Here is a 19,837-nt window from a genome sequence, read left to right as displayed (position 1 = left end):
CTATCTCTCACCATTTCTCCTCCCCCCTCTTTCTCCCTCTAACGGTCTCATCATATAATACATCCCAGAAAGTATCGTTCGATACGCGAACATGCAAAACGAGTTCGGAAACGTGCGGAAAATGCTGAACGCGCTGAAACGGCGTTAGAGGTCGACTTGCGGTTTCCTTTGTACCACGATTAAGAACCGGTACACCATAGACGAGGCCAGAATAGCGATACGATCCATGAATGGGCTTGTAAGACCAGACGGATAGTACCCATGCTAAACACCCAAATGAGACTCCATGCAAATTTCTATACTCGGAAGAGAAATTTTTGCATGAAATGTATAATCCTCCGAAGGTCGTAAATTTGAATATTATTTTTTCTCCAAATTAAGGACAAGGTTGGACAGGCGTGTATGATTTATCTGGTGGTACGACGCGTTAGATCGCGTTCGTCGTAAGATTTGGCGTGAGAGATTGATTTGTTGAATATTATTATGATGATATTTTTGGTTCGATGGTATAGCGCGATGCAGCGTCGAGGAGTATACATGGTGTGATATAGGCTTAAGAGAGGTTGTGTACCAATGGTTCTTGTAAAATCGAATGCCAGACGTAGAGGCTGGAAGTGCTGGACGGTATCGGGCAAGTAGGGGAGGAACGCGCGATGTAACGGGTCTTCCTGAGTAGGTCGATACGTGCAGTAGTTGACACCGATTAGGACTCGAGCCATCGCGCTTATATATATATATATATATACATAAGCATGTACCAGTTTCGATGTGTCGGGGTACACTCTACGTACTCGTTTACGTGCATGCGGAGCGCGTTTTGTGGTGGGTGGTCGTTGGCCCATGCGGAGAGGACGACGGAAAGTTTACGATACGGCGGTAATCGCGAGCCGCTTCTGGCATGTCGTTTTACAGCCTTAAAACGCCGAACCTCTCAGGATTACACGCCGCCCTCGAGATGGGACTTGTCGTCTGTCAACGGCGACCCGATGAGATCGTTAAAACACCGTCGATACTCGGAATTACCATGCGAAGAGAAACCCAGAGCCAACTGCAACGATCCTACTTTACCTACCGATAACCGCGAGATTGCCCCTGTGAACACTACCGCGCGTCTTCTTCATCTTCTTCTTCTTCTTCGCCTCTTTTCATTTGCCCGCACACCTCTTCCCCCAATTCTTAATGCACGGCGTGTCTAATGCGACTCTAAAACCTCTATCGAAAAGATACTACGCCACTCGCATAATTTATAATGATATATCTATATATATATGGTATAGCGAGATGCGTAATAGGAATAAGGTACAAGAGAGGCCGTTTATTAAGCCATTAGTCGGCGATTATTATTCACGATTACGGTGGTCCTGCCTGGGCAGTCATGGCCATCATGGCGGTCAGGACAGGCATTCCCGCTAGTTCCGTAATCGCTAAGAATTTGGAAATTCCGAGCAAAGTGTCACGCCGAGTGAGATTAAAGAAATTTCTTCCATTTCTTTCACGATGTTATTGATATAATCGCGGCAACTATTACCCTATGACTCGTTAACGGTCTTCGATAAAAACGAGTCTCGGGGGCCGAATAAATTAGCATGATCGATCCGGAGGTGCCTCCGATCGGTTCGGATCGGTTCTAAAATTCCGATCGACGAGTTCGCGAGTTTCTTCCTTGAATTCCAGCAGTTTCTTCATCCGTTTGCGTGTTTGTGCGAGTGTGTATGCCTGCTTGACCTTGCGCCAATGATCGAATGCGCTCGAGCAGATTTCTCACTCCCTCGCGCTGGCGCGCGCGGCGTCGAGAATCGAATCTAACGAGGCACCTTATTGCGACACGCTCGCGTTCGATCCAATCGCATTTCCCACCTCCGACACGTTCCGTTCACCTTCCAATCTACATCCTCGTTAATCATTGGTCATTTTTATGGAGGATCGCGGGAAAATAGCAGCTGCAGGATGCTTTTCGATGCTCCATCGGTTCGTGCAAATTCCATTATGGCCACAGCGAGTAATGGTGAGGAGGGGGGATAAGGGGGAGATTTTCGATGGGTGGCTCGATCACTCGAGTTATATCCCTGGAATGCGCGTGCCACCGTGCAGCCAGATGCTTCGTCGCCGCGGGTGAAACCGGAGAAACTTTCTGCGTTTCCTCAACATGCGCGCCTCTCTCATTGAAAGGCTTCCGAGCTACATTTGCATCCCCCTCCCTCTCTCCTTCTCTCTCTTTCTCCAATGCCCACGCGACGGAATTCCAGCTCGATTCGTTCTCTGCCCTCGCGAAAAATCCTGTCGCTGCACTCGATCCACCTACCTGCTCACGCCTTCCTTTCGAAACTTCCAACTTCGAAACTCGCATATTTCATTATTCGCTGGAAAAATACCCGGGTGAAAGATATCGTCGTTAAAATCGGTCGATTTTCGAAAGTTAATCAGACTGGGAAAAAGGACCAAGTCGGATTATCGCTAAAGAGAAATAAGAGTGGGAGAGAGGCCGGGATAGACAGGCTGGAATATTTGATCAAAGCGAGACCAAAACGATATACCAATGTATGTATGTATTTTGAAAAGTGAATAACGCGTGTAGAACTATATATAGAATCTTATACCAATGGGAGTCTGGAATTTTGTCGAGCGAGGATTCTTTGGAGAACGTGGCACGCACGCACACACGTACGTAGGGATACGGACAATTGGGATAGGAATCGAATGGCGTGAAACGATTTCTAAATGCAGTTAACAGGTACCGCAGGAATTGAAGTAGCGGAATATCGGGCTAGGTAGACCGGTCTCCGGACCACCAAGGACGAAAGGGTCCAAGTTCCTTCACCTCCGCGCAAAAACCCAGTGACCCTGCGACCTTCCTCTCCCAAGAAGCGCGACTGGTCACTCGGTGATAATTCCCAACAAACTATTATTTATCGAGCATTTCATCAAACCGCCATTCGCTCGCTGCCAAAGAAATAAGAGAAATACACCTGGATCTTAATCTTCCAGGTATATGAATCTACTATGAATCTCCGCAGCGAGAACACGGATGGAAGTAGGAATCGATATATGCTCGATAAGGCATAAGCAAATATTCGCGTGACCGACCAGAGTTATCTGTTTGAATTCGCAGCTAATTTCACCGGCGCGTCGTGTATATAGCTCGCGACCACAAGTATCAATAACGAATAATCGTGTCGAAATTTGCGAATCCTTGGCTTCTCCGGATTATACTTACTTATATTCGAAATTCGCGATAAAGATCAAAAGTTTCTATCGAGTTGGGAAGATGAGAAGATCCGGCCGGTGAGGCGGAGGATACGCCGCGGCGGCGAACGAACGCAAATCCTTGTAGCGTGACAGTGGGAAAATTTACGATCAAGCCGGGACTTAATTCGATTGAAATATCACCGGGCCTGGTGGTTGGGGTCTTCACCGGTGGCGCGCACCACCATGCACAATGCGGCTTGTTTTCAAGGTCGACAATACAGGAGCAGAGCTGACTGGACGAGCGTGCCGATAAAAACTGGCCGATGCGCCGTGCTAAAAAAATCTTGGCCAGTCGTGCGTTTCATTTTTCCTGGCGAAGAACCAGTCGCCTACCGATTGGCCGCCGGTGTCGCCGTCGTCCGTCCGGTACAAGGAGAGACAAGGAGCGCATTCCGATGAGGGGCCGTGCCCCGGGCCCCGAGTCCCCGACGCGACGTAAACAACGACGATCCCTCGTTCGCTACGATTAGCCGTCCCCTCCCTCCTATTCCGCACATTTCGCATTCTTCGAACCAGAAATTTGTTCGACACTCGTCGTTAGATTTTTTTCCTTATTGGCACGCGCGAACCTCGCACGAACGAAACGCGTAGATCGACGCGTCGACCACATTACCACTATAGTGGCAGCCCCCTCTCGTATAATACAACCTCCGAGAGCATAATTTTCATAATACACAAGTTCTTTCCAAGATTGCTCGCATGCATATACTTACGCGTTTTATGTATCCAAATTTCCACGAAATATGCGCGAAAGACAGCCCCTCTCTCTTTCTTATTTTCTTCTACTCTTATCTGTGCTTTGAAGACTGTTTTCATGACGTATATCTATATACATATAGATACTAGTTGCGTCGCTATAGCGACGAGCAATACTACGTTACGAGGAAGTATGATCTTTATGTATCAATGCCAACTGAAATAACGCTGAAGAAAAATGTTTCTTATTAATTAATTTTTAGTTTTAGTGAATAGCACGCGCAAGATAATCCGTTTGTTCGTGTACTTTGAGATTATTTGCTATACCAGGGTTTTGTTTGTTTATTAGTAATTATATCAGCAGTAGCACGATGCGGGCAACCATAACGCGAGAAAGTTTAGTGTGTTTATGTCTCGTTAATCTACAATGTAAACTGAAATTATGGAGGCGCAATATTTATTATTGATTATTATAGTTTCTGAGGACCGAGAGGACGAGAACACTCGGCCGAAATTTTCCATCGAAAGATCGAGCATCGTCCAGCTCTTGCCCTCAATCCCTTACCCTCCCTTCCATTCCCAAATTGTGCTTCTCCAACTTCACCGAACGCTTTACGAGTTTCTCGGACCGAAGGCAGGCACCACACCACAGTCCCATCTTCCACACTGGGTGATTCACGAGCTACGCCCTGCCGCATAGCAAAAATCATTTCTCCGTCGCTTTCGCGATCTCGTAAATTATTTTATCGCCTCCTCCCAAACGGACACTCTCCCATCTTTATCGAAGCACGAGCATCTATTTACATTTTCAAAGATCGTATATCAGTTTGTAATACAAAGCTTGCGCACCTTCATCTCCTGTCCTCGAGCTATTATATTCAATCCTATATAGAATCTTGTTTTGCGAATTAAGTTTCAAGTAACTTTTCATTCTTCCTCATTTTACATTACCCCTACTCCATTTTATTTTGCGTATCTTCAATGATTCAGTCTGAGTAAATCTAGCTCTATATTTATTTTACTGCATTGCGTGTTGGTAATAAATTTGTGCAATAATCTAGAATTATTTTCGAATAATCGAGAGCGAAAAGAATAACATGTTACACAAATAAATCTTCGTTTTTTCTTTGCATTCGAGCTTTTAATGATTAATTTACATGTTATTTCAACTCATCATTTATAATTGATCAAACGATAACGAAGTAATTATTTCAGAGGATATTTTCGGTAGTTTTGACACGATACACGTTGATAATGATATTTTTAGAAAATTATTTTGTCGAGGAAGCGAGATGGTCATGAATAAATTGTTGTGGAACAGAAAATATTTCGTCGTTGCGATTCTACGTTGAAGGTATCAATTATTAATTTGTGCGCTATTCTGAACTCTTGTCTGGTTGGTCAGAGCATGATGAGGCGAGTATCGGAGACCCTCGACTCGACTGGCGCTCGCGCGCGAGTCCAAGTAGGCCCCCCTTCTTTCCACGGGCCAGCCGGGAGACCCCTGTGTGCACCTGTGCAGGTTGAGAGGTGTTGTGTTTTCACCTGGCAGTTGAGCTTACTATCGCGAGCAAGGAGGTTCCGCTCGCGCGATCCTCTCGCTCCTTCGAGAAGCCCGCCACGATATGAAGCCGAGATCTCATTTTCAAATTCATCGCAATCCTCTCTAATTAAAGCTATGTCGACCCCGTCGCTTCGGATTCTTCTAGAGGAAAATAACGCGTGACCAACAAAAAATCAGTGCTTCTCTCATCGCGAATGACATTGCGAACAAACGGAGAATAATCCAAGCTTGAACATAGTGCAAATTGTCAATTATATATACGAGCAGTATAATTGAATGGACAATTTTATTCCACGAGGATTACCTGAACTTGGTGATCCGAAAAGTTCGTCGATCGATTGGGAAGGGAAAGAAGATTTGCTTGATTATGATGTAATTTTGCGCTGGTTCTTCTTAAATATTGACAACTGTCCTCGAGTGTTGTGCCGTTTAAAAGGCGACGTGCAGTTCAGGCTTTTGTGACAGAAAGGATTTCCATCTACAAAAACGTCGTTTGCGAGAGATCCTAGTGAAAAATCAGGATGGACACCGTACTGGAGAAAATGGGAAAGCTAAATCTGGTAATGCCAACCACCTCGAATTCTATATCGTGTACATTATGAGTGACTCGTTAACTCGTTTAATAAGCAGCTCCGCTGTCCCGTCGCTAATCGTGCTCTCCTATAAAACAAATCTCATTGTGCAATTATTGACCAGTCGTGTGTGAACAATAATCCCCAAGCACGTGCCGCCGTTATTATGCACATTATCTACCTTCGATCACGCGCCCCTTTTTTCCCTACCGAAAAACTACCAGATAATTCATCAGAAATCGTTAAAACCTTGCTTTATGCAGCTTAATTAATTGGGAAGTTCCGCACTTGCAACTTTCAACTAATTTCACCGAAGAATTCTTGAACGCATAAGCCTATAGACAATGTTATATATGGATGGAGATAGATTTTTTTTTTTCATTTACCATCGGCGTTTCTCACGATCTTATTGATTTTCAGTATATATTTGTAGGCTATAGCGAAAACATTGAGAATCACAGTGGCAACATTGACGTAACGTAAACTGGTTTACCAGCTTCGCTCTTTTTCCTTCCATTTCTCGGTCGACCATAAAAGATGATATCTCGTCAAGATCTGCGATATTTAAGAAGCTTCTGGAAATTACGTTTTCCTTCGTTCGAATCGAGCAGATGTCTCCTCGTGGCGTAAAATTCGCTCGTGCATTTAGTTTTTTCGCCCTTTCCGCACTGGGAAATCCTTATACCCTATATCGTTTTCACACGGTTGGTCAGGTCTTCGGACTTGTACCAATTTTTAAGCATCAATCACGCCAGTCTTGGGTCTGGAAAAAATTCCTCTTCGCACGCTGCTGTCTTAATTAGCGAATTACGTAAAAAAAAGGTTCGTTGTTCGAAACTGAATTAGCTGTGCGAAGTGTAACGACTTGGCACGCTGCTCAGGGATATGCTAATACGCATCGTGTGTCTAGTGAGAATCTCACGTGGCATTTTTCAGCATATCTATTGCGCAAGAGGTAAATGGATCTTCGCAAATTTGCCAGACACTTTGAATATATTTCAAAAGACGCGCATCTTTGCCCTGCTATAGTACCTATTTTTCTCCTATACTGTGTTCGAATAATCTAGCACAGTGAAACGAGTGTGTAACAATGGACGATGAAAAATTGCTGAATTATCGAGTCGTTAAGCTGTCTAGTGAAAATCTCGCACCAAGAGTTCCTCCACGTATTTATTGCAAGCTAGAAGCGAAATATTCTTCGCGAGTATAGGTATATAGCAAGATAATTCGAATATGCTTCAAACGACGCGCATCTCTGCTCTTGCAGTAGGTACCGTTTTTTCTTGGCTACATTGCGGCAGACATAATCCAAGACGATAAAGGAATGTATAACAACGAACGATGAAAAATTGTTTAAAATATTTCGTACAGCGAGGGAAATATTTCTGATAATTATTTAAATGGTCCTTTTTGATTGTTGCAATTTGGTTAATTTAAAGAAGAGTTTCTTGAAGGAATAAATAAATATTTTAGATCAATAATAATAAAATATTGATTTGCATCAGCCAATTTAAAGCAAGCGAATAAAAAATGAGGTGTCGAGCGAAAAATCTCTCTGACATTAAGTTTTTCCCCATATTAAGTATGCGCGAAGCAAAGATTCTTCGCAATTAAAGCCGAATTCTTGGAATATGCTTGAAACGACGTGTGAGCTCTGCCCTTGCGGTAGCATTTTTTTTCTCCTACTCTGCGACACACATAATCCAGCGCGGTGAAACGAACGTATAACAATGGAGGATGAAAAATTGCTGAATTATCGGGTCGTATGGGTGTTTGAATTTTTTTTCTTCCTCTCTTCCATACAAGCACTCTCACCGAAGATATTCGAGGAGTGAAACTCTTTTCGGGCGCCCTTCTCTTATCGATTCCAACCAGCAGGCTGATCGATGTTGCGTGCCTTTCGCGTTTGCCTCCTCGTCCTCCCCCTCCGCCCCACCTCTCTTCCTCGACAATTGGATATGCGATATATAGAACACGATCTCCGAGCAACTTCTAGAAGAAACTTTTATTTCATTCTCCTGCGGCAAACTGCAATCAAATTTCATTCGTCGACTTTCGCTTTGAGACACGAGATGCACGCACGTGACAATATACTTGTATTATATCCTGGCTACAGAGTATATTTTAAGAGCGCGAATGCCTATAGGATGCGTGAAATACGATTTGGAGGAAGCAATATACATATATCACACTGGTTGAAGGGTTGCTGTAAAAATTCGTAGCAAGTGGCATGCAATGTCTCGATTCTATTTAAAAGCTGTCATCTTTTCTTTTCGGGGCTATATCCTTTAGCCGCTGCCACAAGTGGTAACAGAATTCGAGCTGTGAGGAGTGTATATTTTCTCCTCTACCCTCGGGCGCTCCGATCTTACCACGATACAACGAGCTATATTTAAAATCTTAAAAGGCTTTAAAAAGTTGTCCCAGCCATCACGAATAAAACCGCGAGAGGACGAGAGAAAAGGGGGAGGGGCTCTGGAAGGTACCACACACAAACGCATTCCTGCATGTATATCCACTCTTGACGATTAGGGTCGATGAAAATTCATCCAGCCTCTTCGAAAGTAAGAAGAGTTTCCTACATCGATACACATGATTTCTCTCGATCGGCGACCTTTCTTGTCGCGTTGACGCTAGCAAATTTGCAACATTCGCGCGTTAATAGCTTTATGAACCGAGAAATCTCCAACTATGCGATGCATTTATGGAATCCGAGTCTTATTTATACTGTAGCCATTGCTGATCGGATATAAATGTCGGCGCTGCGATTTCTGCGAACGAAGCTAAAGAAAAAGAGAAAAAGTGGAAGCGCCGAATTAAGTAGCCGATTGCGAACCAACGTCGGCGTCACGCTCGAAAGCCTTGCCGAATTAGCGAAGCGTTTCCATTTCCACAATTATTATACCGTAGCAAAGTTTATATCCGATGTCATGAATGAAGAGACGCAGTGATCGTAAGACTGAAATATTTCTAAGCCAAAAGAATATTTTCTAAAAAAATCTATGGAGAAAATTTCATCGTAGGAATCAAACGGTCTATAAAAGGAACGAAGCTGAAAAAAGTCCTTCGTCTTCGCAAATTATTCGCCTGTTCGATGAATATCAAGCGCGAAGATGTTTATAAGTAACTCTCGGAAAACTATATTGAAAAGCTATAGTGGTTGCGTGTAAAGTGGATGTAAGGTACTCGGGTAGCTACTCGAGCACGATGATCCTCTTGATCTTCTCGATCCCAGACAAGAAAGGCCGATGTCGTAACAGAAAACGGGTGTCGCGATGAAATTCCCGATATTATCGGTAATACCACGACTCAATAATTATTCCAAGCGATCCTCGTAATTTTTCACCCGTTCGTCTCGAAGGATCGTTGTAAAATTAATTAAGAAGAATACGAGAGAACTCGTGTTTCTTGTGGTTCGGGCTAAAACGACCTTTATGCAAAATCCGGTATAATTTAAATGATTGGAAAGAAAAGAAGTAGCGAATCGATCGATTATAATGAGAAAAAAATGCGAGAGAGGAACACGCCCTGCTTATCGATAGTCGACACGGGCAATTAACTGCATTCTCTTTTGATGTACGATCCAATTGACAAATCACGTGGGACAGGCTGACATTTGCGATTGCACAAGTTAGCGACGATCGATCGGTAGAATGAACTATATATCTATATATTTTTGCTGGGAATTGCAACCTCCCAACGCTGGAACAATGAGGGTCTCGACGATTAATTTTCTGGCTTAGGAATAAAATGGGTGAAACTTGGGAATAAATAGGATAGAGTTGGCGTGGGGGTAATATTATCAAGTCAGGATTCTCCTTCACGGTAAACGTTTGCGAGCTCGCTAATGCAATTATCGGATGAAAAGGCCCGTTCTCCTTTGGCAAAGCGAAATCGCTTCTTGAAAAGGTCCGCCGTGCCGTTTCTTGCTGATCGAATGCCATCAGTTTTGGATCGATCGGTCCCACATTCGTATATATATATATATATATATATAGTGTCTCCCGACAATCGTTCGCGTTTCGTCTGAAATTTACGAGCTTGACCCCTCTTGCCCGAGATTCGCTGAAAAGTCGAACGAGCGAGGATGCGCGCTTCATAATCATCGTAATCGGTCGACGCTAATTACTGGTGTAGTATACTATACGAGACTACCGTTTGCTCAAGCTGCTCGGTAATTAACTCGTCAGCGGATTATCGCTGTAATTATGTTCCTAGCGGCTTGAAAATTATCGCCAGCTCGATGCAACTTCCACGTCGAGTAATAAGGCACGGTTGAAGTTCATTTTTTTCTCGCGTCTCGCGCGGCTGGAATGAATTTTCGTATGGTGGAAGGTTGCAGGTTTATCGAAAGTTCACCTGTGCCCCGAGGTACGAACGATCCTCCTACACACGTATTCCGGCGGATAGCTTGTATCTCGGCTGTATATATATATATATGCATGCCTGTATATGCGTGCATGTGTTTCTCTATGCGAGCTCGAAGAGAGCAAGAGATACTTTCAAAGTTCCTAACTGCCCAAGTGTTTATCGGCGATGCGATCTATCTTAGCGGAGAAATTACGCTTACATCGAAGACCACTTCATCGAGACCTCTCTCGTTCGAACTTGCCGCAGCAGCTTGGTGCGTGAAATTGCATGAAATTCTCGAGTAAGAAATTAATTTGGCCGAGAGTCCCGCGCACCTACCTTTCCACGCTGCAACTTGGTTTATTAACCGATCATAAAACTTTATGCTCCTCGATCTACTTTATACGCGTATCTTTACGCTTCCCATCCCACCCCTTCCCCCCTTTACCCCTTCTTACACTTGTTTCAGCCCCCTTTATTTCCCTCGACTTTCCAGCAATTTCTTTGTCGCAGCTATATCACATTAGCGCCGTAAAAATTGTCCCACTAACGTGACACTATTTTTCTTAAATCGATAAATATGCACCTTTCTAAAATTAATCACACCGTACTGAGGCCATCGATCTTACGCCATAATTATACACTCTTGGAGTTTTCTTAGTAGGATTAATCCACCGTTATGATACTGCAGTAATATCGACGAAACTTTATGCCAATATCCGTACCTGATGGCTGAGCCATCCGATATTATAATTCGATAAGAGAGGAGAACCAATAACGATCGATTTGACGATTTTCTTCCGATAACGCGACTCTTAATTGCTCGGCTCTATAATTACACGCGTCTGCCATAGATAAATCTTAAGCTCCTAATTAATCTAATCGATAGACTTGTATCTTTGGACCTGAAGTTGGAGAAAACCGTTGAAAGAAAGATAAAAAGGAATTTCTTACGGTTGACTCATAAAATTTATCGCGGTAGCAGGTTGAAGGGAAATTTTGGTTGATTTTCAAGAATGGGGTTACGAATCTGGCGAGTCTCGATCGAGCTGAAGGGAGCCGCGAGTTCGTATACGGAGCAGCCTGCAAAATGTGTCTTTCCGAGAAAGTAATTCGGTGGTGCGCAGGCGAGGATGGAGTCGCGATTGGAGGCTGATGTTTACGAGCAGCGGTCGTAAATATTCTTTGGGATACCCGGAGAGGAGTAGAAGTTGGGTATGGATACGAGGAAATAATAATCAGCTCATCCTTGGCGCGTCAAAGGTTAGCTGGTGTATGGCTCGTGTTGATTCAACTGTTCGCATCGGTCTAAGCTCCAAAGTAAACTGACTCGATCCCGAATTATCTCGGTTAATTTATTCCGTTCGAGTTTGAGAAGTAGCCGGGGCAACGTTGGGAAATCGTGCGACGACGACAATTAATTCGGTGGGCGAGAAACGTCCAGATAGCCGATAGGACTCTGTGTCTGTGGGAAGCGCGCCTTGAAAATTCTCGTTACACGAGTCTCCGCATTATAACGGCTCGCGCGGAAGCCTACAATCAGCCGCGGGCGATGCGGTTCCGATGCTGTTAAGGAAAAGAAAGAAAAAACCACGCCGTGTGGTGTCCTGCAAACGCCAAGGAAGGAACGCGTTGGAGGCTGCTGCAACCATGCAACTTGGGCGATTCTTCGTCCAAAGTCATGGAAGAAAATTCCAAATCGATCCCTCATTGCAAACGACGATTCTTCGACACACCCAACTCGATTCTGTATTCATCCAACTAACCCTCGATCTCGCTATTCGATATATATATATATATATATATACATATATATATTTCCTCTGACGTTGGCGCTGTGTCCTCGATTTTGAAGAATCTGCCACTTTCGACAATACTCTCCACTGATGTTTTATTATGCCTAGCCACGACACGTTTGATAAGCTGTAGAATGTGACTGGTAACGGATTGGCCAGTATTTCGTTTCAGCGGAGAACAAAGTTTAATTACGTCAAGAAACTTTTCCATTACCAAATTCCTCCCCTCTCTCTCTCTCTCTCTGGTCGTACCATTCACCGTGATACTTTACGCGCAAATCATACGTTAGCGTTTAACGAGCGACACTCGAAGCTTGGCGTGTCACTCGTCACGTTCAACCTACATTCAAATATAGCCAGGAGATGCGATCGGTGACAATTTGTGGGATTTTGTCGTGTCGGAAGGAGAATGCAGAGAGGAGCGACGAGTTTTGGAGAAAAAAGGCGGGAGATAGGATGCTCGAGGATTCTTCCGGGTTTGCCGGAGGTTTCTGGGATGGATCAGCTGATTCGGAATCCATCGGAGGTACGTCAGTGGCTCGGTTGAATGAATTGGTGGCAGTTTTCGCGATAAGAGGTTCGTGAAGCGTGATAAGGAGGCCGAGGAGAGGAGAATATACTGGCGGCCGTGGCCCGGAAAGTGGTAAAGCGAGGAGCAGGCGCTCGTGAGTCGTCACCTTCGGCTGCCGAGAGACGCGCGTGTCACCTGACGCTCGCTCGTGCAAAAGTGAAACCAAGCTGGGCCACTCGTAGATCATAAATCGTAACGGTAACGATCGCCATCCGATCGCGAACGCCCGAGGCTCCTGTTCCGACCGGCTCGTGCCACAAAAAAGCCACATGGCCAACAAGGACGATAACGATATTCGGGAGCAGGCCGCCGCTTCCTCCTCTTCCTCTCACGGTACCGATAAATCAACCTGGTTTTCCTACGTAGGTAACTCGTTCGGCCACGATAAAGACCAATCACTTTCAAATTCCCACCAATTTTTACCAAAATACTACCTCGTACCTGCTCTCTCTCTCTCTCTCTCTCTCTCTCTCGCAAAGTTATCCATCGCTCGAGGATTTCTTCTATCCTTCTCCCTCTTTTCAGACTTATCATTCATCACATCGCTTCATTTTCCTCTTGGGCCTGCATTTTCTCCGATTATGACGCAAAACACTCGGAAGGGAACGAGTAGAACCGTCGAAACGCACCGCTGCACTTGTTAATGATACCGGTTGACAAGGTAGGCGGTTATTGTTGCAACATTGGCGAGTAAAAGTGAAGTTTGTAGATACGGCTACTTGAAAAAATCGCTCCTCTTCCTCTCCCCTCTCGAGAAATTGCGCAACTTTTATATAAACTTGCTCTTAACTTCTTGATAACGTATATCCTCGTGAGGAACGGTTTATTCAAATCGTTTTTATTCGCCGTCGGTATTGTTCGGTCCAAGTTCACAATCATTCATGGTCCCCGTTATCTTTCATGTGCTTCCTGCACAGTGACGTCACGAGTGCGTGGCAGCAAAAGCTCACCACAGAGAATGGCCAACCAACGGGATGACCCTTCTCCTCTCTCGACATGCATCTGTGGTATATGTAATAAGGCAAAAATTTATTTCTCATGTTGTTTTTTGTTGCAGAGGATACCAAGCTGTCCCGTGAAGAGCCCGCAGCCCCTAAAGGAGTTCGTGGGTCGCTGTCAGACCATGCCATCCCGAGTGAAGAAGTCTTTTTGCGGCTGCCTTCAGGTAAATATTAAAATTCAATTTTAACCAAGCGCAAGCTCGAGGAAAAACTCGTATTTGTGCTCGGAGTCGGAATTATACGCGAAGCGTTTCGTCCCTCGGGCTCTTCGTTCGCCCTACGAGGAAAATCATTCTTGGAATTTTAGCATTACGTAAGAGAGCAGAGAAAACGTCGAAACAGTTTAGCGAGATATAATCGCATCTGATACGACACGCATTTTACACTCGAGGGAATCTGAAAAGATAGAGTTGCACGAAGACGAAGGGATCGTATAACACGCACGCATTCTCTGCTAGAATGACGATGCGCTAAATTATTATGTTGCACATATATGCGTCGAGGTATTGTATACAATAAAAAAAAATCCATATAAATTGCAAAAATCTTTGTAGGAATGTCCTCGTACGTACAGGACAACGTCATCCACATAGTCCACAACTTCGTAAGTTAAGGTCGTACGTTAATCGTTTTGACACATTAATAATATTTGCCGGTAACAAAAGCGTGTCTCTTATCTGTCCTGGTACACGACAGATTTCAGGCATTCGCGTTTATCACCAGATATCTCTCCATCATCGATAAGATTCACAATTTATGCTCGAGTCTGATTTACATTCACTTAGACTTTGCTCCGTCTATTATTCCGATTAATGACTTTTCTAACGACCGAGAAAATATTTTCCCATTACGGGATTACTTGTTTTCTTCAGCTATGTGGAGCAATGCTCCTCTTCTTCTTCGATATGATTGGAGTAATGATTGCAAATATAGAATCATAAGCCGAGGAATGTCGGTCATCGAGCGAATCGGCAGAGAAAAATGGAGAAGAACAGTGCTGATTTCCGATATTGGATGCTCCAGCTCGGGAAGCTAGAAAGTAAATTTTGCAAGATCGATTGCCGGCGCGTTCAAGCGCACTATTACCGTATCACTCAATCTTACGTGGCACGTAGTATATTTACCCGAGAAAGTCAATCAAGCGTTCAGAAGATGAAACAATTATTATCTCCCCTCGAAACCTATTTCTGTTTCGCGTCTGTAGCCCATTGTTCGACCGTAGCGCGCGCGCGTGTGTGCACCACGGCGATAAACCGATGCTCTTTCTTCTTCTTATTCGAATCTAAAATCGTAGAATGGAGTAAACTGATTCTGTGTAAGAGCATTTCTTCTCTTATCTGTGGAGGTCATCCGCGTTGGGGCTGGCAGTCGAGATCATCGCCGGAGGTCGCGATAACGAGCAGGTGCCGTGTATAAATATATGTGTGTGTGTGGGATACTCGATCTATACAGAGGAGAAAAGGGGAAATGTGAAGTTTTTGACGCTCGAATACGAAACGAAGATGGAGATGGATAAGAGAACACGGAAACCCGATCGATCATTCGCGCGACACGGCCTTTCACGATTTCACACGAAGCTTCGTGGCACGCGCTAGTCACGATTGAGCGCCGATGACGTCAGGCCTCGCGCCAACCACTATAGCTTCAGCTATATAGCATATATAAGTAGGTATATGCGTATATAACGATCGCACAACGCTAGCTCGACCGTGTCAAGCTTTTCAAGTGCAACAATACACCTGCTATGGCCCAGCTACGTCCAGTTTATCTTCCTCGAGCGATAAATAAATGCGACGCCTCTCTGCGATTGAAAAGCCCCCAAATTAAACATTCGACTCTCGCGCCAAATCCTCCGAGCATTTCGCGCACGAACTTGGCGGCAAAATAAACGACTATTCAATGATGCATCGAGAGTATCGAACGAGAAATAATATCCAATGAGAATTATATATATGAATCGTATATAAACTCACAATTTTTTCTCTCGATACGACACAGATTTTTGCGGCTAGAAATCAAGGTAGAATAACCATCCCAATGATTTTGCGTATATATAGAGATGTATATATTTATATATATTCGTAATTAAATTTTCCAATGTGGTTATCTATATTTACGGCGTATGGCTAATGGGAGCTTGTGCGAAAGGCGTTGATAGGAGAAGAGGATCGGTAGAAATTTATGCTAATATATAAGAGGCGGGGGCAATAACGCGCGATATGTAGAGTTCCTCGATTACGGTAAGGTCTGCATAGCTCTCCTCCGTGACGTAAAACGAGAGAGAGAGAGAGAGAGAGAGAGCCCCACAGCCTCCGCTACACGGTTTCCAGTTGATTTATATATTGCGGCACGCGTTGCGGCTTCCTCGGACAGATCACCGCAACTCGTCGTTATTTTCCTCTCGTCTATCGCACAGCTGCCGGACCAAAGTGATTTTCCCAGAGCGCGAGCGTTACAATAAAGATCCGCCGAGCTGTCGGCAAACGGCAGATGGAAAACAGCGAAACGCCGTACAATTACGCGCAATTACTCCGACATTGAGCAGCCAAAGCTCATTTTAGCAGTAGTATGCGCGGTGCATCGAGTGCATCGTCCCAGTTTAAGAGCACTCGAGAGATTATTATAATAAAGTGGTATCGCATTCCTACAGCGAAACCGTCGAGGACGTTCTCGAAACCCCGGAGGACCGAGAAGACCGAGGAGAGAAGCACGCATGGAAAGTGCCGAAAAACATGGAAAAATGTCGCGTGTTTATCATCGAGTTTTACGAGTGGCCGCAACCACCAATCGTGACATCGATCGCTTGATAATCGTAAATTAAAGCTGACTCGTAACCGGCGCTATAAAAACTCGGCACTTGTAAGTTGGCCGACTTTACAACGTACGACCTTTCCTCGTCTCATTGCCGTTTAATGGAGAGATCCTATCAATCCCGAGGAGTCACTTGGAATTCTTTAGGAAACGCTTATTTACCTTCTTCCACGGCGCAGATATCATCACCTTTCTTCTCCGTTCGTTCGAGTAGCCAAACCACTGTTTACACCTCGCCGCGGTTTTGTTTCCTCTCTCCGACTGGAAACCAATCTTTACGACGAATCATTTCCCATTTACGCGAGTTACGCGATACCGATCAACCGTCCAACTTTTCAACAGCTATATGCTATCATCCATGAGAGAAAAGTAGCTATAGCTTCTTTGTTGTTTGCGCGTGTATTCGGAATAACGCCAGTTTATGTCTTTTTTATTTTTTTATGAACCTGAGAAGAGAATCTGGTATGAAGAAATAAAATTTAAGCTTACTTTCGTGTATAATATAGGGACTATTCGGAGGGTTTTTTAAGAGTATAGGTGCATGCTAGATTGAAACATTATAGTACAATTGGAGGGGGGAGACACATTCCATCCGAACAATGTACTTCATATTTGAATATTAACGATTATTCAGTCGAGCGTTAAATTTTAAACATTTTACATTCTCACCTGTATTTTTTATAATAAATTACTCAACCTAGTATATCGTGTTATTTATTACATAAATTTAATGTTACAAATACCTATAGAGAGAAGGAGATAAACGGAGTGGGGATGAAACAGAAGGAATTATAAGAGTGCTCAATCTTTTCGTTTCCCAGCGGCGTAATCTCATAGACGTAGTCGAGGAAATAAATCAATGTTTGTTATGCTTATCTGTTATTTATGTTCAGGTCGTGCTTTGCTATCTTTTCAATTAGCGCGTAGGCCAGTCTGAATTTGCACCGGATGTCACTCCCCTCATATTTATTTATAAAGGCGTTTCTTTCAGGTTTCGTAAGTTTCACGCTCGGTCGCTTCGGAATTTTCGCGATGGCTCGATGCCTTTTCAATAGCAGCTGTCTCACCGATCAACTTCCGATTGTCCTTGGTCGTGTCCTGCGTTTTCCACGCGTGCTCGTGTGTGTATAAATAATGGAATACATATATTTATATATATATATATATATCAATATAGTAGTATATTCTCGCAGGTGTAATGACGCGCTAAAAACTTGCATGCGCGTTTTCCCGGATTTCCTCTTGTAGACGATTCATCCTGGAACGCATTTCCGCAAAGTGTAAAAAAGCTGCAATGGGAAGCATTTTTATTTTTCATGTAATGTATCTTTCAGTTGAATTATCGAGCGTTGCCGGGCGGCATTCGCGCATTTTACTGCGTTTCTGCGACTGCATGCGAGTAGTGTAAACATTATGGCGAGGTGCGCGCGCGCGTACGCACGCTTGGCTTTAGGGGATGCGCGGGCAAAAGAGACGTCGTAAAAGCTGTCCGTGGAAAAGGAGAGGAAAAAGTTGGTGAACTCGCGAGGCATTCCTGATGCTTGTACGAGAATCTTACAATGTGTATATGTTCGACCCAGGAGGAGGCCCAATAGCGGAGGATGATGTTTGCGAGGAATAAATCGACGGTCGGCTATACGTGAATAGGTAATTTTCTAGTCACGTGTGAAAGTATCTTAGGAATCCTCGGCGACCAAGCCGGTCCCCTGACCTTTGCCGCCGCTTCTGCCTCATCGTCGACTCCTCGCTCGGTAGGCACGACTCGAACTCGAGCCAAGGCGATATTATTCCAATTGATACCTAGTTATATCGATCCTCACCCGCTAATTTTCCAGGAAACTTTTAATAACAGTCTTGATGCAGCTTCTTTCAGATACAATCTATTGGCTTTACGTCTTCTAACGATGCTGTTTATGCATGTGCGGCCAAATATGGAGTCATAATTCAATTTATCATGCCAATCTTTTGAAGTTTTGGAAATTTCTGCGAACATTCCTAAACTTGACCGAACTATCCGTGTTATGACGCATTTTTCATCATTTTTAACTAACGCAATCCCTTTGAAATGTACTTGCAAACAGCACTCGACGAATTAGCGTAATAGCGCGCGAGTCCTATTTCTCGGAAAAAGCGTTGGCCGGAAAAAAACGATGCGCTAACAGATTTTAATTATCGCGTGAAATGAAAGTCAGACATAAATCATGGGAACTGGCAGTGTATAACGAATACTAGGTGTTGTGTAGCATAGAAATAGCTCATTATTAAGGTGATCACTGATTTCGATATGAACGATGTGTCGAATAAGGAAGACAGCCACTTACTAGTGTCGTTGTTACTTCCGATAAACATCCACGGAAGGGTCAAATCGAGAAACGAGCGTAGAATCGTTAAGACTGCTCGGGCTTTTATGACTCGAAAGCGAATTCTTCGAGGTAGGACCTTTGACAGCGACTGATTATCATCGATCGGGGGATCCATCCTTTCTCCCTATAGGTTGCGCAATTTGGTGCTCAGCTTCATCAGAAATTCAGCTTAAGAATTTCAAAAGTTCGATCGCTATTGAAATTGTTGAACTTTTAACTCGCTCCTTGATTGAAAGTCGATAGTTTGTCAGGAAAGCTGGGTCTCTATTAATGACTGGGAGATATTCGGGTTAAACTCGCTGTGGTACCAAGTTTTCCTTAATATTCTTGAAGAATTGATTTACGCACGCGATTATAGTGCTAATGATTAATGCTTACAGTGTGTATATCTATAGGAAGAATGAAAGCATTGGAAGGGACGAGAGAGTATATGACCGTTTTGTTTTTGCAGGATGACGAGCCACCGGAAATCACTTATTGCGTTGTGGAGCAGACGGGAACACTCACGCTTCAAGCAATGACACCAACTTTGCCAATGCCTGCCGAGGAGGAATTGAACAAAATGTTCCTCGAGCTTGTCGACGAGCTGGACCTGACCCAGGCCAATCGGCAGGCGGTTCTGGCACTTCCGGCGAACAAAAAGTGGCAGATTTACTGCTCGAGAAAGGGTAACGACACTCTGGACAATGGCGGCCTCAGGACTACCGACCTCAGCGGTGATCCTGAGGATTACATCAATAGGCTCAAGACTATCGCAAGCGTAAGCAACATTCTCTATACGCAAAATAACCATTATTACCAATGATTAATAATCAGCTTCGTCATGGAATTCAATAAAATTATAACTTAACATTTCTGCTGAAGAAT

General features: G+C 44.1%; 1 protein-coding gene across 10 annotated transcripts in view; it reads left to right on the top strand.

The window, feature by feature from the left end:
* The window catches only part of DAAM (disheveled-associated activator of morphogenesis-like protein), a 40,302-nt gene that overhangs the window by 15,135 nt on the left and 5,330 nt on the right, over nt 1–19,837 (top strand). For 6 of the 10 annotated variants that reach the window (XM_066746705.1, XM_066746708.1, XM_066746709.1 and 3 more), the window contains exons 2-3: nt 13,853–13,960; nt 19,422–19,730. In XM_066746705.1, coding sequence (XP_066602802.1) covers nt 13,853–13,960; nt 19,422–19,730 — 417 coding nt within the window. Of the gene's footprint in view, nt 1–5,513; nt 6,067–12,692; nt 12,751–12,862; nt 13,158–13,852; nt 13,961–16,387; nt 16,656–19,421; nt 19,731–19,837 lie in introns of those variants that run through there. The other 4 variants (XM_066746706.1, XM_066746707.1, XM_066746704.1 and 1 more) reach the window with 4 other exon arrangements.

Source organism: Prorops nasuta, unplaced genomic scaffold, assembly GCF_024137725.1.
Source record: "Prorops nasuta isolate Cenicafe-Biocafe unplaced genomic scaffold, Cenicafe_Pnas_1.2 PNAS00003, whole genome shotgun sequence".
In the NCBI taxonomy this organism is placed as follows: domain Eukaryota; kingdom Metazoa; phylum Arthropoda; class Insecta; order Hymenoptera; family Bethylidae; genus Prorops; species Prorops nasuta.
This window is presented reverse-complemented; position numbering and strand designations above follow the sequence as displayed.